At 49.7% G+C, this 21902-nt stretch overlaps 1 protein-coding gene and 1 pseudogene across 1 annotated transcript; both read left to right on the top strand.

Moving 5' to 3' along the window:
• The first annotated feature begins 4050 nt into the window (after nucleotides 1–4050).
• Nucleotides 4051–20439, top strand: Sla2 (Src like adaptor 2). Its single transcript, XM_045157614.1, has 6 exons — nucleotides 4051–4141; nucleotides 11448–11547; nucleotides 11840–11926; nucleotides 12603–12706; nucleotides 19625–19774; nucleotides 20420–20439. The coding sequence occupies exons 1-6, from the start codon at nucleotides 4051–4053 to the stop codon at nucleotides 20437–20439; spliced, it is 552 nt and encodes a 183-aa protein (XP_045013549.1).
• On the top strand, nucleotides 15616–17642 carry LOC105944635 (annotated as a pseudogene).
• Nucleotides 20440–21902: the final 1463 nt, after the last annotated feature.

The following is a 21902-nucleotide window of genomic DNA, read 5'->3' as shown; positions in this document are numbered from 1 at the left end:
GAGCCTAGATTCAGAAGATGTGAGAAGATCCAGTGTGCCCATGATCACTGTGCCCAGGCTCACATGGGAGACTACTGCTCCCTTCCCTCTCTGCTGCTCAGACCCGATCCCACCACAAAACCAAGAACCTCCTGCCTCAGGTACTAGACAGCAGCAGATGCTCCCCAGAAACAGGAACTCGGGCAGTGGGGCACCTCCATGGTGCGCGATGCCGTCAGAGGAAACAGAGGCGGAGAGACTGGGGACGGGTGAGAACCGCAGAGGCTGCAGATGGGACTGGAGCTCGGGGACCTGCGCGCGTGTCTGTATCTCACCCAACCTGCCCCCCTCGCGGGCCCTGCCCTGCCGGGGGAGGGCTGCCCGTTCTGGCTTCCCTGAGAAGCAAAGGACTCCTGTCCCAGCCCGTGTGTAGAGGCTGTTGACCGTTGCCAGAGGCTGAAACCCAAGCCTGCACTCAGAGCCTCAGAGGATCATCCAGGTTGAGTTCTGGGTGTCCTAGGCCTTAGGATACTCCAACTTGCAGAAGGGCCCTAAAGTCCTAATTTGTCAGGCAGCATGTGAATCAGCTGGGGACACCGGCCCTAAACGTCTCATGACAAGAATCCAGTAAGTATGCTTGCTTTGTTTTCTGAGGGGCGTGGGGCAGGTGAGGAAGAACAGTCCCCTTGAGACTGGAGGTGGCTTTATCGATAGATAGTTGGGAAGGAGGAAGGCTAGTGGCCTGAGAGGCTTTCTTCACGGACACAGTCTGCTCTGCCGTGCGCTGCCTCCTGGAGACTTGCATCCCCCATCCAACGTGTCTTCATGCCCCTGCCAGTCTCTCCTGAGCTACCCACTTGCCGTGTGACTACTGGCCCCTCTCCAGGTCCCTGAAGAAGGAGTGCACTGGGGATTCCCCTCCAGGACCCTGTCAGCTGTAGCGCCTGCTTTCCTCTCACAGAAGAGATTCTCAGCTTGAAAACGGGGGGTGGCTTAGGGTAGAGATGAGTGGGACCCTGAGCTCCATCCCCAGCTCCAAAAGAGCCCACAAAGGCCCAGAAGGAGTTCCCAGCTCTGCACTGTCTACCTGCTGACTGAACACTGGGCCATTGTCCTCTTGGACTTGGCATTGGAAATGGAGCCTCAGAAGTGTGTTGATATCGGCTGCCTCTTACCAACTCTCCTGCCTACTTGCCTAGATGCCACAGAGAGTGCCTCACACATAGATGCTGCTCGGGTGTGTGTGAGTGAGTGTGTGTATGTGTGTTTAATGGTTTAATTCTCTTCTGTAACCATGGCCAGCATCTACTTTTCCTAGGCCTCTGTGCCACTGTCTGGTCAACATTTTACCCCATGGGCTTCCTGCCCTTGACCAGACCAGGGGAAGAGAGTCCTAGAAAGGTGCCCAATGAGAGCAGGTTTCCTGTAGCCCTACGCCTTGAAGCTTGTGGTCTTCTGGGAGGAGGGGCCAAGAAGTTAAGCCTTCCTGACACCTGCTCAGGGCCAAGCTCCTTTAGTTCTCCCCTCGAGCCTGTGGAGTCAGTACGGTGACCTTTTCACTCACAGGTGACACTCGGCTATATATGCGTTGACTGAGGACACAGCAGGGAGCCGGTAGGTAGGTCTGAGTTAATCGCCCGTGCTAAGGTGGCATAAAGGCAAGCACTTAGCCTGGACTTCATACCCAAGAGCAAGGCGAGGCAGCCGAACTGGAAGCTGGCGGTGAGTGAATCCTCACTCAGGGCGCAGCAGCCCCGCCCGGCGCCCCAAGATCTCCAAAGTCCTGAGAGGAAGTGGCCGTGCGAGCCACTCCTGGAAGGACCCGCTTGTCCTTGCTGAGCTCTTCCCTGTGAATCCTGAGCCCCTGCGCGCAGGCCGCAGCCGACAGCGTGTGACTCCCTCCGAGGACGCGGGGCTGCAGAGCAGTGAGGACGGGCGTGGCGCAGGGGAGAGGGCCAACCTGCTAGGCTGCATCTCCACTCATACAGACTGTGGAGCTCAAGGGCAATGATGAGCGCACTGTATCCCAAAGGCATGGCACGAGCTCCTTCCTCCTGCCCACTTATAATCCTGAGCAGTGCTTGGCACAGAACCAGTAACTCAGTAAATGCCAAACATAAAGTTAGACCTCATCCTACTGAAAACAATGAAACCATGTGGAAAGAGTGAGAGGACTCACCAATGCTTTAATAATATAGTGTTTAGAAAAACCAACATTGCTCTAGAAACACAAGAATTTAGACTAAAGACAAGACACTTGTACAAAGAGCTTGACCTCACTTTGGTTCACTCTGTCGATATGAGCTGGGGGCCTTCTGTGGGACCTAACTGAATGCTGATGACAAGGGCCTGCAACGGTAGGATAATGGCAGATGGAAAAGACCACTAGAGCCTAGAAGTTTGGGGACAGCCTAAAAACATAATTCCCAGATCATTATTTCAATTAAACAAAAAAGAGCCAGGCATGGTGGCACACGCCTTTAATCCTAGCACTCAGGAGGCAGAGGTAGGACCATTAAACACACACACACACACACAAAAGGCATGGTGTCACATGTCTTTAATCCTAGCACTGAGAAGGCTGAGGTAAAAAGATAGCTGTGAGTTCGTGGCCAGCCTGAGACTATATAGTGAATTCCAGGTCAGCCTGGCCTAGAGCAAGACCCTACCACACACACAGACACACACACACACACACACACACACACACACACAGAAAAAAAAAAAAAAACACCCTAAAGACATGAATAAGGCTGGAGAGATGGCTTAATGACTAAGATACTTGGCTGCAAAGCCAAAGGACCCAGGTTCAATTCCCCAGTACCCACATAAGACAGATGCACAAGTTGGTGCTTGTGTCTGGAGTTCATTTGCAATGGCTAGAGGCCCTGGTATGCCTGTTCTCTCTGTCTGTCTCTATCTGCCTACCCCCTCTCAAATAAAATACTTTTTTAAAATTTTTTTAAAAATATTTTTTGTTCATTTTTTATTTATTTATTTGAGAGTGACAGACACAGAGAGAAAGACAGATAGAGGGAGAGAGAGAGAATGGGTGCGCCAGGGTCTTCAGCCACTGCAAACGAACTCCAGACTCGTGCGCCCCCTTGTGCATCTGGCTAACGTGTGTCCTGGGGAATCCAGCCTCGAACCGGGGTCCTTAGGCTTCACAGGCAAGCGCTTAACCACTAAGCCATCTCTCTAGCCCTCAAATAAAATATTTTTTATAAAATAAATGAATACATAATTAAAACTTGGGAAAGAACCGAATAGACCTAGTGAAAAGGGGGACTCTGGGAGAATGCATTGCCAGAAACATTCAGGACAAGAGGTCAGAAATGTGGTTTCAGGGCACTATGTATCAGATCCAAGTGTTGTGTGTGGTTGTCCCCACTTTTCAGATGAGGAAAAGAGATACCTAGAAGGGAAGTGGCCCCTCACTCAGTCCCTCAGAATCTTGCAAGGCAGGGCTATGTCAGACTCCCAGCAACATTACTCTGCCCTGGGACAACAACAGCGAGTGTTGTGTCACCTCCGCCTGAGATGCTAGTCTCATTCCTCTCTTCCCCCCCCCCTTGCTCTCCGTCTGACCCTACCCATGGTTCCGTACACACCTGAAGACAGCTCACTGCCTTACCACTGTCCCTGCCACCAAGTGGCCAACTGTATCCCCAGGCCATAGCGACAGTTCCAGGTGGGCCGCAGGAACCCAAGGGAGGGTCAGCAAGACTGAGGTTCAAGGAAAGCTTCTTGAGAGAATGTGGGCTGCATGCTGGCCCAGGGCTGGGGGAAGGGCCAGACAGCCCATGGGGTGGGTCAGAGGCAGAGACCCCAGAGCCAACACGGAGCAAGGCCACTGCCTAAGGAGGACGGGATGCGGAGAAAACCGCCTCCAGCTGGCTGGCATTCTCGGCTCCCAGGGGAAGGGCTGGGGCCTGGTCCTGCCGGGAGGGGTCACTCCCCTGCGAGGGACAGATGTCCGTGTCCAGGACCAAGCCGCAGGCTCTGTCCTCAGAGCAGGACTTCTTCCAGGCTTCTCTGGGCAGTGTGCTTCTGAGAGTCTGCAGAGGAGCCATGGGAGGTCTGCCCAGCCGAAGAAAACACCTGTCCTGCCCCAGCTCCAGCGCCTCTGCTCCCGACCAGGGACCCGTGTCCACACAAGCAGGTAGGTTGTGTCCCCAAGGCCACCGGGCCCTTCCTAGGCCAGGCTACACCTGATCTCACCACCTCTAAGTCTTCCTGGCCAGCAAGCCCAACAGCACCAGGCTGCAATGACGCCTACTGAGTATCTTTCCCGGTGAGCCAGAGCTGGCCCCCTGCTCCCCAGAGCTTGCAGTAGAGGTAAGAACTTGGAGAACGCAGGTGAATGAGGAACTATGCCGCACCTCGGTGTAACTCAATGGGAGAACACCTGGTTAGCATGGTGGGGGGGGGGGGTCAGCTGGGGGATGCTGGATTCTAGCCCTAGCACATCTACCAAAATTTATTATTTTTCAGCTGACCGTGGTGGTGCACACCTTTAATCTCAGCACTTTGGAGGCAGAGGTAGGAAGATGGCTCTGAGTTCGAGGCCAGCCTGAAACTACATAGTGAATTCCAGGTCAGCCTAGGCTAGAGTGACACCCTACCTGGAAAAACAAACAAACAAAAAAATCTTCATAGCAATAGTCATACTGGTATTTGACTAAATACTGTCTGGGTGCTGTGCAAAGCCATGGTATATAGTTAATTAACCATCACAGACAAGATCACCCCAAAATCAGCAGCACTTTTAGGAGACCTGGGCATTGACCTATGAGGCTGCAGAGCCAAGATGTCTGGACATCTGTGCTTTGGCAAGGGTTGTCCCCGGCCCGTAGACCCCCCCACTAAGTGGCAGGGTTTCCCTTTTTCTCTCCTCCACATAAGCTCCTTACCTCCCTAATGCCAGCCTCCCCCGGCCCCACACACCGTGACACCCGGGGCCCCACACGTGGAGTGAACAGCTTGCAGGAGGAGACCTGGAAACCACACCAACCTCCCCCGTCTTCGACAGTACCTACAGACAGGCCCAAGCTGCTCTGAGTCACTTTGGCACTGTCAGGGGTGGCAGGGGTACTGTGGCTCAGGGGAGCTGTCTTCTTCCTGGTCTTCTGGGAAGGGACATTGCTCCTTGGAGTTGTGCTATCCCAGTAGGAATGTGACTGTTGGCCATTTTGACAATCAGCCTTGCCTCCATCTTTTTCTTCTTCTTTTTTTTTTTTTCCTTTTGATTTTTCGAGGTAGGGTCTCACCCTAGCCCAGTCTGACCTAGAATTCACTATGTAATCTCAGGGTGGCCTTGAACTCACAGCGATCCTCCTACCTCTGCCTCCCGAGTGCTGGGATTAAAGGTGTGCACCACTATACCAGCTTTTTTGTTTGTTTGTTCTTATTTATTTGAGAATGACAGACAGAGAAAGAGGCAGATATATAGAGCACACTAGGGCCTCCAGCCACTGCAAACGAACTCCAGATGCATGCATCACCTTGTACATCTGGCTTACATGGGTACTGGGGAATGGAGCCTTGAACCGGGTTCCTTAGGCTTCATAGGCGAGAGCTTAACAGTTAAGCAATCTCTCCAGCCTTTCTAAAAGTTTTATTATTTTTTATTAACAACTTCCATGATTGTAAACAATATCCCATGCGAATGCCCTCTCTCCCCCAACTTTCCCCTTTGAAACTCCATTCTCCATCATATCCCATCCCTCTCTCAATCAGTCTCTCTTTGATTTTGATGTCATGATCTTTCCCTCCTATTATGATGGTCTTGTGTAGGTAGTGTCAGGCACTTTGAGGTCATGGATATCCAGGCCATTTTGTGTTTGAAGGAGCACGTTGTAAGGAGTCCTACCCTTCCTTTGGCTCTTACATTCTTTCTGCCACCTCTTCCACAATGAGCCATGGAAGGTGTGATAGAGATATTGCAGTGCTGAGCACTCCTGTCACTTCTTCCCAACACCATGGTGCCTTCTGAGTCATCCCAAGGTCACTGCCATCTGAAAAGAGAAGGTTCTCTACCAAAAGTGAGAGTAGCATTAATATAAGGGTATGAACATTAAGAGAAGTGCTTACTGGGCAGTTTGATGAGCATAGTATATACATTTACCCAGACAACAGCAGACATTACACCCTTAGGGCTCATGACTAACCCTATTTTAGATTTTCAATATCAGGAATATATTCCCTCCCATGGAGCAGGCCTCCAGTCCAATTAGAGGGCAGTTGGTTTCCACCATGACAGACGTGTCACTATTGCACCCATTGGCTCATTTGGCCTGGCTGACAAAATATAAGGCTTACAGTGTCCACTGTTGAGTATCTTCACTAGTGGTATCTCTTTCTCCCATTGAACTCTGTGCAGAATGGCTTCTTCCAGCTTTCTGTCAGCTGGTCTACATGGAGGAGGTTATCAGCTCAGTTCCAGCAGGATTTCTCAGTGACCTTGCAGCCCAAGTATGTGGAGTCTTCAGCAACAGGGTCTTATCATCTATTCCTGGTGGGAAACCTAGGGCCTCGGCAATGGCCTGTAAGGTTTTGGGGGCATCAGGGACCTACCTCCCTGGCCAGCAATTCACTGGAAAATATCCCATCCCTGGCACTGAAAAATTTCTAGTAATAATTTACAGCTCTTGAGTGTGTTCCATTGAAGAACATTGTTTTTAAGATTACATGGTAGCTGGAGAGATGGCTCAGCAGTTAAGGCACTTGCCTGCAAAGCCTAAGGACCCATGTTTGATTCCCTAGATCCCAGACACACAAGGTGATGCATGTGCAAGGTTGCACATGTGAACAAGGTGGCACATGTGTCTGGAGTTTGATTGCAGTAGCTGGAAGCCCTGGCACACCAATGCTGACTGTCCCTCTCTCTCTTGCAATTCCTGTCATTAAAAAAAGCCAGTCTGGGCTAGAGAAATGGCTTAACAGTTAAGGCACTGTCCTGCAAAGCCAAAAGACCCAAGTTCTATTCCCCAGGACTCACATAAATCAGATGCACAAAGTGGAAGGTACATAAGGCTAGAAGCACACACTCACTCTCTGCCTCTTTCTCTCTCTTTCAAATAAATAAATAAATAAGGGCTAGAGAGATGGCTTAGCAGTTAAAGCATTTGTCTGCAAAGCCAAAGGACCTAGGTTCAACTCCCCAGGACCCATGTAAGCCAGATGCACAAGGGGGTGCACAGATCTGGAGTTCGTTTTCAGGTGCAGGAGGCCCTGGCAAGCCCATTCTCTCTCTACCTGCCTATTTCTGTATCTCTCTCTTTCTCAAATAAATAAATGAAAATAAAATATTTAAAATAAATAAACATAAAATTAAAAAAAGAAGGCCAGTCTGTTGGGCTTGCCAAAAATAAATAAACAAATAAATAAACTGGCCAGGCATGGAGGTGCACACTAATCCTAGCACTCAGGAGGCAGAGGTAGGAGGTCACCATGAGTTTGAGGCCAGCCTGAGACTGCAGAGTGAATTCCAGGTCAGCCTGGGACTACAGTAAGACCCTACCTAAAAAAAAAAAAAAAAAAAGATTACAGGGAAATTGTTTTACAGACAGTCCTTCCATTTGGGCTAGGCCACTTTCCTCCTAATTGAACTACTGTTAGGCATTTTAGGCTGAAACATGCCCAAAATGTTCTGCTAGTATCAAATGTGCATTTGAACAATAACTGGTAGATGACTCGCTTAACCAGTATCGGGGGGAGTGGAGGGCAGGAAATGTTTTGAGACTAGGAAATGTGCTCTTTTTTTTTTTTTTTTTTTTTTTTTTGAGGCAGGGTCACCCTCTAGCCCAGGCTGGCCTGGAACTCATTCTGTAGCCATGGCTGACTTTGAAGTCACTGTGGTCACTACCTCAGCCTCCTGAGTACTGAGAGTCCACTGTGTCCAACTTTTTGCCTCTGTCTTTTTTATATATTTTTAAAATTTTATTTCTTGTTGTTGTTGTTTATTTTTATTTATTTATTTGAGAGTGACAGAGAGAGAAAGAGGCAGATAGAGAGAGAAAGAGAGAATGGGCACACCAGGGCCTCCAGCCACTGCAAACAAACTCCAGATGTGTGTGCCCCCTTGTGCATCTGGCTAACGTGGGTCCTGGGGAATCGAGCCTTGAACCAGGGTCCTTAGGCTTTGCAGGCAAGCACTTAACTGCTAAGCCATCTCTCCAGCCCTTTATTTCTTTTCTTTTTTTCTTTTTTCGAGGTAGGGTCTCACTGTAGCTCAGGCTGACCTGAGATTCATTCTGTAGTCTCAGGGTGACCTCAAACTCACAGCTGTTCTCCTACCTTTACCTCCCAAGTGCTGGGATTAAAGGCATGTGCCACCATGCCTGGCTTTATTTTATTTATTTATTTGAGAGTGACAGAGAGAGAAAGAGGCAGATAAGTAGAGAATGGGCACGCCAGGGCCTCTAGCCACTGCAAATGAACCCCAGACTCATGTGCCACTTTGTGCATCTGGCTAACGTGGGTCCTGGGGAATCAAGCCTCAAACGGGGTCCTTAGGCTTCATAAGCAAGCTCTTAACCACTAAGCCATCTCTCCAGCCCTAATAATATTTTATTTTTGTTTATTCACTTGAGAGAGAGAGACAGATAGAGAATGGGTGTGCCAGGGCCTTCAGCTGCTGCAAATGAACAGATGCATGTGCCCCCTGTGCATCTATCTAGCTTATGTGGGTCCTGGGGAATTGAACCTAGGTCCTTTGGCTTTTCAGGCAAGCACCTTAACCACTAAGCCACCTCTCCAGCCCATCTTGGCTCTATCTTAAGCCTACTGGGGCTGTGCTATGTGTCAGTACTTGTGACAGGACCCGGGGACACAGCAGGGGACAAGACAGGCACAGTCTCTGCCTTCAGGGACAAGTGAAGCTCACAACAACAGGAGCTAAATCACTATCAGTGACAGTTGTGTTAGCCTGGATGACAGTGTTAAGGGGCTCTGAGTGTGTGTGGGGAGAGGCAAGTCAAAGCAGACTTCCTAAGGAAGTGAACAGTGAAGGTATGGGCCATCCAGGTGTGGGAGCCAGCCATCCAGGCGACATGCCTTCTAGGGATGCTTTTGGAATCCACCAGGCCTGTTTGGTTCCCTTTTTCTTGATTGGGCAATCTCCTCTAGGAAGGTGATGGTTTCCGGGAGCCTCAGGTATTTCCTGCTCCGGAATGCCGGGCCTGTGCTGTGGAGGGCTCAGGGCCGTCCAGACCCTGCATGTCGGGGAAGATGTGTGGGAGCAGGTCTGTTTCCACCCACAGCAGAGGCCTTTCAGCCCCCACCAGCCCTCCATCCCTGTTTGTCCCACTGGTCCTTCTTCCCCACCCCTGGGCTTGTAGCTCCCTCTTGAGGCCATCCCAGAATCCTCTAGGACCTTGGATCTTTCGGACACTTCTCTGGTACCTAGGCGACTTTCTTGCTGACTTTGATTGCTTCTCCTACATAGTCCATCCATACTTGTGCTAACAAGTTTCTCTTCTTCTTCTTCTTCTTCTTCTTTTTTTTTTTGTTTGCTTTTTCAAGGTAGGGTCTCACTCTAGCTCAGGCTGACCTGAAATTCACTCTGCATTCTCAGGGTGGCCTCGAACTCACGGCGATCCTCCTACCTCTGCCTCCCGAGGGCTGGGATTAAAGGCGCGCGCCACCATGCCCGGCTCAAGTTTCTCCTTCTTGACAAGGAGGAAGGAAAATGAGGCTAGGGGCTTTCAACAGCCACCAGAGGTGAGCCAGGGTAGGTTTTGAGGACCTGTGGAGGGGAGGACTTCTCACATGAAGCAGGCTCGTCTGTGAGGTGCACGGAGGGCTGCTAGTCCTGTGCTTGCTACCTGGTGCTCAGCCTCCGGATTTGACCTCATGCCCATCAAGTCCTTGGGGCCATTTCAGGCATGGTGGGGGCTTCGTCTCCCTCTGGCTCTGAGATCCAGGTCAATCACCTCTATATGGGAACCTCAGTCTCTCAGGGAGTTTGAGGCCCTTTCCTGAGAGGCGCTGCCATCACCAGCCCTCAGCTAACCCTTCCTCCCGGCCTGGACCCATGAGGATGGTGTGCGGTGGGATTTGTGTCTTTCTTGAGTGATGGACCTATCGGGGCCTTGTGCACAGAGGGGATTACTAGAGCCGGCCAGGGCTGAGTAAGATTGATGCATGAAGGTACAGGCAGGACCTGGCATGGAGTGGCTTAGTCAGGGCTGTCAGGACCCTTGACAGTGTGGCACTCACCAGCAGTGCGCCTACTCTGTGCTGTGCTGTGCTGGGCTGGGCCATGGATGGCAGCCTGTGGTGGCAAGTCCTCTCTGTGGGCGGGAGGACACGTCCTCACCCACTGTCCTGGACAAGGGCCACTGGAAAGCTAGACTGCCGACCTCTGTACGGTGCTCTGTTAATTCCCAAGTTGGCTCACATCTGGGATCTCAGAGTCTCCCAGGAGCCTGGAGTTGGGACAACAAGGAAACCAGGACCAGTGTTGGGGGTTGGGGCAGAGGCAGCAGGGAGGTGGAACTGTTGTTCCCAGTCTCTGGGACTCTGCTCCCCTGTCTGGGCATGCTGAGTGCTGGAACTTCTCCAATGCCCAGCCTGGTACCCTCATCGCTGGGGAGCCAGGTCAGCTGTGAGCCTTCCTGAGTTTATTCCCCAGTCTTCAGAGGACCAGCAGCACCTTCCAGAACCTGACTCAGGTCCACATCGATAGCAACTTACAGCTCAGGTTATTTTTGTTTTGTTTTGTTTTGCCATGGTTCTAGGGAAGGAACCTAGAGCCTTGCCCTGCATATTGTAGATGTTTGACATGCCATCTAGCCCTATTCCCAGCTCCAGAGCCACAGACTTAAGTCCCTCGGCAGCAGAACCCCTCCATGAAAGTCTGTGAGGACCACACATAGAACAGGGCCAGAGCCGGAACCACCCCCACTTCCTCTTGCCAAGTGAGCTTGAGGCTCCTGTCTCAGCTCCCCTAAGCTCCACAGAGTCTGCTGGAAGAACTTCAAGTCCCAGGGTGGTCTTTTTAAAGGGCACCTGTGGGAGGTGAGTGAGGGAAGCCAGACTCCTTAGCCCTCACACCTAGAAGGAAGACTGGCTTGGCTGTGGTAGTGTGAATGTAAAAAAAAAAAAAAAAAAAAAACAAAAAAAACAACTCCAGAGCCTCAGGTGCTTATGATTAAGGCTGGTGGAGCCTTGGTGCCTTGGTGAGGAAAGGGGGTGCAGATCTTGCTTGCCACCCACAAAGCTCACTCCCTCTACTTCTTCCATGCTGCTGAGGAGATGTGACACCCCTCTTCCCCCAGCTGTCTGCTCTTACCATACTTTCCCCACCCTCATGAAATTTCTCCTCACATCTGTAAGCCACAAATAAACCTTTTCCTTCCACAAACGGTGTCTGATCGGGTGTTTCATCTCGGTGACAAGAAGGTCACTACTACACTGGCCCAGAGGGTCACTGTCACTGTTCTCCTCCTGCCCCCACCCCCCAGAGAGGAACAAGGTCACGGCTGTGGCCCTGGGCAGTTTCCCAGCAGGTGAGCAGGCCAAGCTGTCTCTGAGACTGGGAGAGCCACTGACCATCATCTCTGAGTAAGTCCACGCATGCTACTGGGCCCTGCAAGTGCACTAAGGGAGAAGTGCCACCCTTATGACCATGACCTTGTGGTGGGTTTTAGGCAGCTTGACACGCCTATGGGGAGAGGCAGTTAACTGGAAGGCTTGGACCATTTTCTACCTGCTAGACCCCAGCCCAGGAGGAGCCTGGACTATCTAGTATAAGGAAGTCTAGGAAACCGGTGGGATGGGGTACTGTCAGCTCTAGCCTGACAGGGTCCTTGCAGATCTTCCATGAAAGAGGTACCCAGCTGCAATCTCTCCTCAGGGATGGAGATTGGTGGACAGTGATGTCTGAAGTGTCCGGCAGAGAGTACCACATCCCCAGCGTGCATGTGGCCAAAGTCTCCCACGGGTGAGTGCCCAGCCCAAGGCTTGCTCACCGTTAGGACCTATCTACATGCTCTTCCCACAAACACCCTCCTTGATGCCTGGCCTCATGTTGAACGGAATGGGGAATGAGAGGCAAGCCCAGGCCCTGCTCCCCAGAGGCTCAGACAATGGCCATGTGGCCAAGGTGTTGCGCAGTTTGGGAGCCCAGGAGAGGGACCTGAGGGAGGCTCCGCAGAGAGGTGTCGTGGTGTGGGATGCGGAGGGTGTCAGAAGTCAGTGTGGAGGATACTGAAGGGATCACATGGGAGTATGGTACAGTCTGTGGGAACATCCTGATTAGGAAAACTAGGAGCAATTCTTGGGAAGAAGACCTGGAAAGGGGAATGGGTAGATGGGGAATGTCGGAGGTGGGGTGAGAGAATTTGACAGTGATAGGAGAGGTTGGAAGCTGTCTATTGGCCCTCAAAGGGCCCTTGGAAATGAAGTCTCCAGGCAAAGAGAAGTTCAGGCTAACCCTGAGGTTGTCCTAAGACCAGGAGGGCAAAGCTGAGGGTGGGGGTACTCTTCATGGGAAAACTGAGGCTCAGATGTTAAACTGTGGAGAGCCAGGGAGGAAGGTGTGTCACAGCCATGCAGAAGGGTGCAGGGTTCCAGTGAAGCCCCAGGCTGACCCCTGTCCCTCTCCTTTGCTCCCCCAGGTGGCTGTATGAGGGCCTGTGCCGGGAGAAGGCCGAGGAACTGCTGCTGCTGCCTGGGAACTCTGGAGGGTCCTTCCTCATACGAAAAAGCCAGACCAGGAGAGGTGGGTAACATGCCCACACTGCTCCCAGTAAAGGCTAATCGCCACTCTGTCATTCAGTCAGCCAGGGTTTCTGGAGCCCAGCAAGAGCCAGCTTGCAACCTGTGGGGCCTAAGCTGGGGGTTGATAGAACCAGGATGTGAAGGCAGAGTAGAGGCAGCTTACATAGAGCAATCAAGGTAGGCTTCATGGAGGTGGTACCTAGGCACGAGATCCCTTCAATAGCATACAAAAGATTGTATTTCTCCAAGTAGGTGTAAATGGCCCAGAGCAGGGATCCAGGCTTAACCAAGACTTTAGCAACTAGGATTTACCCTAACCAGCAATGATTCCTTCCTTCACAAGACTGGCATTATCTGACCTTTTGGCAAAATGTTAATCTCACTTTGGGCACCCAAGAAAGGTCAGTGGTGGAGCTACTGGTGACCAGCGCCTAGAGAAGAGGTCTCAGGGCTGAGGTCTTCCCTTGTGCCTGCCTGCTGCTATAGGGCAGACTTCTTAGTTTTCTCCCTCAGTGTGCATGTCTTTCGTCCCTTCTCCCATAACTTCCAGGTATTTTCCCTCCCCCGGCCCCCGCCCCGCATTCCCATGAGCTGGCTGGGGTTGAGGGGCTGGCCCCGTGCAGTGTGGCAGCTGCAGACAGGAAACCACAGCGGTGGTGCTGCCTGGGACAGGAGCCGTGCAGAGCCTCGGTGAGCTGGAGAAGCCACAGGAAGTGCTCTGTGCTCAGCCTCCTTACCCCACCCTGCTGCAGCCCCAGGGACATAGTGACCACCTCTTGTGGTCGCCCTGACCCCTTTCCCAAGAAGACACTCATTGAGTGATAAGGGTACAGCTGACAGAGCTATAAAGGTCTCTAGGGGGCCAGGTGGGACGGATCCCAGCACTCCCAGAGGTAGGAGGATTGCTGAGTTCCAGGCCAGCCTGGGATATAGGGAGACACTACCTCAGAGGGAAAACAGCAACAACAAAAAGATCTTCAGGGACCTGTAAGGTTCAGTTCCCCAGTACCCAAGTAAAGCCAGATGCACAAAGTGGCACATGCATCTGGAGTTCATTTGTAGCAGCTGGAGGCCCTGGTGTGCCCATTTAAAGCAACAACAAAAAAGGATGACATACCAGCAGGCAGCTCTCATCCATAGGGGAAGACCTTTGTTATACTTATTTCTGGATTCAAGTTGCTAACTTTGTTATGACTTGTTTGGTCCAGATGCATGTGAGGGACATTAAACTGTTTTTTGTTTTTCCTGAGGTATAGTCTCACTCTAGCCCAGGCTGACCTGGAATTCACTATGTAGTCTCAGGGTGGCCTCGAATTCACAGTGATCCTCCTTCCTCGGCCTCCCAAGTGCTGAAATTAAAGCTATGTGCCACCACACCTGGCCTATTTGTTGTTGTTGTTGTTGTTTAATTTATTTGCAAGCAGAGAGAGAGAGAGGAGATATAGAGAGAATGGGCGCACCAGGGCTTCTAGTCACTGCAAACAAACTCCAGATGTATTGCCCCCTTGTGCATCTGGCTTACGTGGGTACTGCGGAATTGAACCTGGGTCCTTTGACTTTGTAGGCAAGTGCCGTAACTGCTAAGCCAACTCTCCAGCTCCCCCCACCCTATTTTTGAGGTAGGGTCTCACTCTAACCCAGGCTAACCTGGAACTTATTCTGGAGCTCCAGGTTGGTCTTGAACTCACAGTGATTCTCCCATCTCAGCTCCCAACCCTCAACCCCAGTGCTAGGATTAAGTGTATGCCACCATGTCTGACTTTAGCCTATTTATTTATTTATTTATTTATTTATTTTTGAGGTAGGGTCTCACTCTAGCCCAGGCTGACCTTGAATTCACTCTGTAGTCACAGGGTGGCCTTGAATTCAGTTATCCTCCTATGTCTGCCTCCAGAGTGCTGAAATTAAAGGTGTGTGCCACCACTCCCAGAATTTTCTTTCTTTAAAATTTTTTTTTTGTTTATTTTTGATTTATTTGAGACCTAGAGAGAGAGAGATAGGCAGAGAGAGCGAGAGAGAGAGGGAAAGAGAATGGGCTTGCCAGGGCTTCCAGCCACTGCAAATGAACTCCAGACACGTGCGCCCCCTCGTGCATCTGGCTAACATGGGTCCTGGAGAATCGAGCCTCGAACCAGGGTACTTAGGCTTCACAGGAAAGTGCTTAACTGCTATGCCATCTCTCCAGCCCTTCTTTCTTTCTTTTTAAAAATATTTATTTGACAGAGAAAGAGGGAAAGAAAAAAATGGGTGCACCAAGGCCTCCAGCCACTGCAAATGAAGTCCAGATGTGTGCATTCCCTTGTGCATCTCGCTAATGGGTCCTTTGGCTTTGCAGGCAAACACCTTAACTGCTAAGCCATCCCTCCAGCCCACATTTTCTTTTTAAAAATAGTTTATTTTTATGTATTTGAGAGCAAGAGAGAGAGAGAGAATAGATGCATCAGAGCCTGTAGCCAATGCAAACAAATTCTAAGTGCATGGCCCACCATGTGCATCTATCTGGCTTATGTAGGTTCTGGGGAATCAAATCTGGGTCCTTAGGCTTCACAGGCAAGCACCTTAACCACCAAGCCATCGCTCCTGTCCCTCCATTTTCTTTCTTTTTTAAAAAAATATTTTATTTATTCCTTTGAGAGAGAAAGAAGCAGATAAAGAGTGAGAGAGGGCTGGAGAGATGTCTGAGTTTAGCTTTTTTTTTTTTTTTTTTTTCCCTGAAGTAGGGTCTCACTCTAGTCCAGGCTGACCTGGAATTCACTATGGAATCTCGGGGTAGCCTCGAACTCACGGCGATCCTCCTACCTCTGCCTCCCAAGTGCTAGGATTAAAGGTGTGCACCACTACACGTGGCTATTTCATATCTTTTGACTCTCTGTAACTGACATACACATTTAAGATTTTTCTCTTTTTGACATGTCCCTCTTCATCGCTGATAATATTCTGAGTCGTGAACTTTACTTTGTCAGATGGTAATATAGCCACTCTTAATGTTTCTAGCTGAGATCATGGTGTATCTTTACTTGTGTGGCTTAGCTGTGGTTCAATATTTGAAATATGTTTATCACATCATTAGGGTTTTTTTTTGTTTTGTTTTGAGGTAGGGTCTTGCTCTGGCCCAGGCTGACCTGGAATTCACTATGTAGTTTCAGGGTGGCCTCGAACTCATGGCGATCTTCCTACCTCTGCCTCCCAAATGCTAGGATTAAAGCTGTGCGCCACTATCCCCAGCATCATTAGGTTTTGCTTTGTAAAATCCAGCTTGATTTTTTGTTCTTTTGCCATCATCCCAGGGTCTCCCACATGCTAGGCAAAGGCTCAATCACTGGCCTACAACCCCAGCCACCAATTTCTGCCTTTAAAAATTTTTAAGTTTGAGCCAGGCATGGTGGCACATGCCTTTAATTCTAGCACATTGGAGGAGGATCACTGTAAATTCGAGGCCACCCTGAGACTAGTGAATTCCAGGTTGGCCTGGGCTAGAATGAAACCATTCCTCAAAAACAAAACAAAAGGGCTGGAGAGATGGCTTAGTGGTTAAGGCATTTGACAATGAAGCAAAGGACCCAGGTTTGATTCCCCAGGACATAAGCCAGATGCACAAGGGACACATCCATCTGGAGATCGTTTGCAGTGGCTAGAGGCCCTGGTGCACCCATTCTCTCTGTCTCTTCTCTCTCTCTGCTTGAAAATAAATAAATACAATTTAAAAATTAAAATAAATAAGCTTTTAAAAAATTAAGTTTGGGGTAGGGAAGATTGCTCAGTGTTTAAAGTCACTTGCTTTGCAGCCGGGAGTGGTGGTACATGCCTTTAATCCCAGGAGGCAGGTAAGAGAATCACCATAAATTCAAGGCCACCCTGAGACTCCATAGTGAATTCCAGATCAACTTGGACTAGAGTGAAACTCTACTTCAAAAAAAAAAAAAAAAAAAAAAAAAGAGCCAGGCGTGGTGGTGCATGCCTTTAATTCCAACATTTGGGAGGCAGAGGTAGGAGGATCACTGTGAGTTTGAGAGACTACATAGTGAATTCCAGGTTAGCCTGGATTAGAATGAGACCCTACCATGAAAAAACAAAGTCACTTGCTTGCAAAACCTGATGGCCTGAGTTCAATTCCCCAGTACTCTATGTAATTCCAGATGCACAAAACGGAGTATGCATCTTGAGTTAGTCTGTAGTGGTCCAAGAGGCTCCCTGGCATGTCCAATTCCTCTCTATGTCTCATTCTCTCTCTGTTTGCAAGTAGAGAAATATTTTTTGGCTGGGTGTAGTCAATGGTGCACGCCTTTACTCCCAGCCTTGGGATGCAGAGGAAGGAGGATCACCACTGAGTTCAAGGCCACTTTGAGACTACAGAAAGAATTCTAGGTCAGCCTGGACTAAAGCAAGACCCGACCCCCAAAAACCCTTGGCAGCATATACTAAATTGGAGCAATACACAAAACAGGGATGACATGCAAATCTGTGAAACATTCTATTTTTTTGTTTGTTTGTTTTTGTTTTTCAAGGTAGGGTCTAACTCTAGTCCAGGCTGACCTGGAATTCACTATGTAGTCTCAGGGTGGCCTTGAACTCTCGGCAATCCTACTTCTGCCTCCCGAGTGCTGGGATTAAAGGCGTGTGCCTTTTGCGCAGGTACTGCCAGTATAGTGATATGACTCCTCTGACATTGAGTTAGAAGGGATCAAGGATCAAGTTCTTTATGTCTTGAAACTCTATGATAAATTGACTCTGAAAAGCTGCCGGTCAATTCCCATTTTATGAAAGACCTGGGCTTAGACAGTTTGGACCAAGTAGAGATTATTATGGCCATGGAAAATGAGTTTGGGTTTGAAATTCCTGACACAGATGTGGAAAAATTAATGTGTCCACAAGAAATTGTAGATTACATTGCAGACAAGAAGGATGTATATGAAGTATTAGAGCCCCTTCCTCACTGAGAGGACTCAGGTAACACTGGCAAGTATCTGGAAGTGAGAACACATCGTGGCATTATCACTGACTTCAGGTACTCTGGCGACTGAAATAGGAGGATCAGAAATTCAAGAGTATCCTTGGCTACAAAGAGTTCAAGGCCTAGCCTACATGTGACCCTGTCTCAAAAGTAAAACAAACAAAAGACCCACCAAATACTTAAAAAAAAAAAGTCACAGCTGGGGAGTTGGCTCAGCAGTTAAAAGCATTTGCTTGCAAAGCCTGTTGGCCCAGGCTCAATTCCCCAGTACCCATATACAGGCATATACACCAGGTAGCATATGGGTCTGGAGTTCGTAGTGGATAGGGGCCCTTATTTGCCCATACTCACCCACTGTCTCTCTCACACACACACAAATTTAAAAAATGCTTTTTCTTTTTTCTAGATAGGGTCTCACTCTAGCCCAAGCTGACCTGGAATTCACTACGTAGTCTTAATGGTCTCGAACTCCACCTACCTCTGCCTACTGAATGCTGGGATTAAAGGCATGTGTACTATACCCAGCTAAAATTTTTATTTACTTTTTGGTTTTATGAGGTAAGGTTTCACTCTAGCTCAGGCTGACCTGGAATTCACTATGAATTCTCAGGGTGTCCTCAAACTTGCAGTGATATTCCTACCTCTGCCTTCCAAGTGCTGGGTTTAAAGGTGTGTGCCACCACAGCCGGCTAAAATATTTTTAATTTTAAAAACTTTTGTCAGTGAGGAGTGGGAGTATGGGTACACCAGGATCTCTTACCACTATAAACCCAAGACATGAGCCACTTTGTGCTAGTAACTTCATTTGGTATTGGGGAATAAAACCTGAGCTGACAGGTTTTTCAAGCAAGCAACTGCTGAGCCATCTTCTTAGTCCCCCCAAAATTTATTTGACATAGAAAGAGGGAGAGAGCCGGGCGTGGTGGCGCACGCCTTTAATCCCAGCACTTGGGAGGCAGAGGTAGGAGGATTGCCGTGAGTTCAAGGCCACCCTGAGACTACAGAGTTAATTCCAGGTCAGCCTGGACCAGAGTGAGACCCTACCTCGAAAAACCAAAAAAAAAAAAAAAAAAAAAAAAGGGAGAGAATAGGCACTCCAGGGCCTCCAGCCACTGCAAACAAACTCCAGACACATGTGCCCTGTTGTGCATATGGGAAACGTGAGTCCTGGGGAATCGAACCTGGGTCCTTTGGCCTTGTAGGCAAACACCTTAAAAACTAAGCCATCCCTCCAACCCTCCAAAAATGTTTTTTAACTCATGTTCAAAGCTCCAGGTTCCACATAAGCCACGTGCAGTGATGCAAGTGCACAATGTCACACATGTGCTCAAGGGGGGTGCACATGTCTGGAGTGTGTTTGCAGCAGCTGAAGGCACTGGTGTACCCATTCTCTCCCTCTTTCTCTCAAAAAGAAAAAAATGTTCAAGGTCACCGTAAACTACAAAGCTTGAGTTCAAGGCAAGCGGGGATACATGAGGAATAAAGAAAATTATATCTCAAGTCCATTTAGGAAACTGAATGAAAGCAAAAACAAAAGAAAGAAAAAGAACTGCTACATGCTATCAGTTATATAATGTATATGATGAGAGGAATGAATAATAAAGCTGAGCTGGAGAAATGACTAAGTGGTTAAAGGCGCTTGCTTGCAAAGCCTGATGGCCTGGGTTCAATTTCCCAGTACCCATGTAAAGCCAGGCACACAAGGAGGGACATGCACCTGGAGTTCATCTGCGGTGGCAAGAGGCCCTGGTGTGCCCATTCTCTCTCTGCTGTGGCCCCCGCCCTGAAGCCACACAGGACCCCATCTAGTACAAAGTACCAATTTTGATAAAGACCAAGTTTTTGTTCTGCCTCTGTCCTTCACACCCTGCAGCCCGGGGCTGTGGCCACTGCTCCTTCTTCCTCCAACCTCAGCAAAGCTAGGGCTGCAGCAGGGCCTCAGAACGGACCTCATGCCTTCCTCCTCAGGCTGTTATTCCCTGTCCATCCGACTCAGCCGTCCAGCGTCTTGGGACCGAATCAGACACTATAGGATCCAATACCTTGACAACGGCTGGCTGTACATCTCACCTCGCCTCACCTTCCCCTCACTCCAAGCCCTGGTGGACCATTACTCTGGTATGGCTTTTCTCCTTCACTCCTTAACAGAATGAGTAAGGGGAGGTAGCCTGTTGTGCACTTGACCTGCTGGGGAATATAACAGATCAGTCTTCAAGCAATCCCTAAGCCAGGAGGTGGTCAGGAGCCATCTTCATCCCACACTGACAGAGAAACTAAAGACCTCACCCATGTGGTGGTCTCAAATCAAAGGCCCTAGTGGTTAGGAAGAGCTCTTCCCAGGAACAGACTGAGCTGTTGCTGGGAGCAATGCAATCCTGACTGCTTAGCAGTTCCTGGTGCTTGTTCTGCAACCAGAGCATTGTCAAGGAAACGGGGGGGGGGGGGGGGGGGGGGGGATTTCTTCAGGGCTATTCCAGAGATCTTGGAAGAGCCACGGGCTGACCATTCCTCAGCTTTTTCTTCTCAAATGCAGTAAGTATCCCAAAACTTAACTTCTCTCTGTGACACCAACCTTGGAACCTACTTCCTGTTACTCTGGTGACCCACTCCCACTCTATACTACATATATAAAGCGGCCAGGTGGAGGGTGCATGATGTTGGGAAACAGCAGGGCTGGTGTCAGCAATGTTAAGGGTTTGGGTCTCATCCTTAGAGCTGGCGGATGGAATCTGCTGCCTCCTCAAGGAGCCCTGTGTCCTGCAGAGATCTACCCCACTCCCTAACAAGAATCTACTGCCACCTGTGACTGTGCAGAAGCCCTCACTCAACTGGAAAGAGCTGGACAGGTAAGGGGACTACTGACAACATGAAGGCGGGACAAAGCCTGTAGGAAGACCTGCCCCAGGGAACATTACCCAGAACACATCTTTCACACCCAGGGACCCAAGAGCCAGAAAAGCAAGCTGACAACTCCTAGAGCCCAGACCAGTCTGAAAGCTGTGTTGTAGGCAGGGCACCAGGAGGGGAAAGGAGGTCTAGACCCCAGAGCGGCCAGGGTGGGAGGTAGGTCAGAGGGTGGAGGAAGAGTCCTGTACGGAGAGGTCAAGATGGGGTTTGACCGGACAGGAAATGCAGTGTGTGTCAGCAGAGGTAACCTGATACTGTTCAGCAAGCAATGAAATGGGGCTAGGGAGATCGCTGGGCTTGCTTTACCAATACTCATGTAAATACCAGGTATGGTGGGGCAGGACTGTAACCCAGTGCAGAGGAGGCAGAGACAGGCAGATTCTTGGAGCTTGCTGACCAGCCATATAGCCTACTCGGTAAACTCCTGGCCAAAACAATGCTCTATCTCAAAAATAGATAGATGGTGCTCCTGAGGGTGACACCTAAGACTGTGCTCTGATCTTCACATGCACCCATGTATATTAGGGTGTACCCATACATATGTATCCACACATATACCTACGAGAGAAAAAAGTAATGAACTGTGGTGAGCATGGGTGGGGGCAAGGGCTCTCACTCAGCTTTCCCTTATCCAAAGCAGCCTCCTGCTTCTGGAAACACCTGCCACTGGGGAGGCGTCTCTTCTCAGCGAGGGGCTCCTGGAGTCCCTCAGCTCCTACATCAATCTAACCGAGGATCACTCCTTGAATGAAGCCAAGTCCAAAAGCAGAAACAGAAAAGGGAACCAAGGCTGCAGCACCTAGAAACTCACTCAGCTCAACCTGACCAAGCACCCCAGAAGTGAGGCTGTGAATATGGTGAGGGGAGAACGGGGACACAAATACTTCCAGGGTACAAGTGAATCTTCTGCTCTTTCTTTTTTGGCTCTAAGAAGTCATTCACCACCACCACTACCCTCCATCCCCAAGGCCTCTACTATGCCTACAACCTCTAGTCCAAGTTGAGAGCAGGACCAGGACTGCATGGAGAATAAGCCCCCTCTGGGGTGTGACTAGTCAGTTGCTGAGTGGGATTTGCAACACAAAACTCTATCCCTACTTCTATCCAGTCCCACCACAAGGCAGAAACTATCACTTTAGGAAAATCTACAAGGCTCATACTCAGAACACCAACACATCTCAGAGGGTTAAACCATGGCTCAAAAGGAAAAGCAGAGTGGCTAGTGACTTACCACAACAGATCCTGTGTTGGCCAGACTCCAGCCACCCAAGACCAATGACAATCCATCTTCAAATGTCTCAATCCTTCTCTTGATAGCCTGGTCTCTTAGATCTCTAGC

This window comes from Jaculus jaculus, chromosome 8 (assembly GCF_020740685.1).
Source record: "Jaculus jaculus isolate mJacJac1 chromosome 8, mJacJac1.mat.Y.cur, whole genome shotgun sequence".
Lineage (NCBI taxonomy): Eukaryota > Metazoa > Chordata > Mammalia > Rodentia > Dipodidae > Jaculus > Jaculus jaculus.
This window is presented reverse-complemented; position numbering and strand designations above follow the sequence as displayed.

Bases quoted from the DNA above. Each gene is read 5' to 3' on its own strand.
- Sla2 (XM_045157614.1), top strand. From the start codon at position 4,051: ATGGGAGGTCTGCCCAGCCGAAGAAAACACCTGTCCTGCCCCAGCTCC. The intron at 11,548-11,839 runs GTAAGTCCACGC...ATCTCTCCTCAG, and splicing joins CCACTGACCATCATCTCTGA to GGATGGAGATTGGTGGACAG. The intron at 12,707-19,624 runs GTGGGTAACATG...CTTCCTCCTCAG, and splicing joins AAAAAGCCAGACCAGGAGAG to GCTGTTATTCCCTGTCCATC.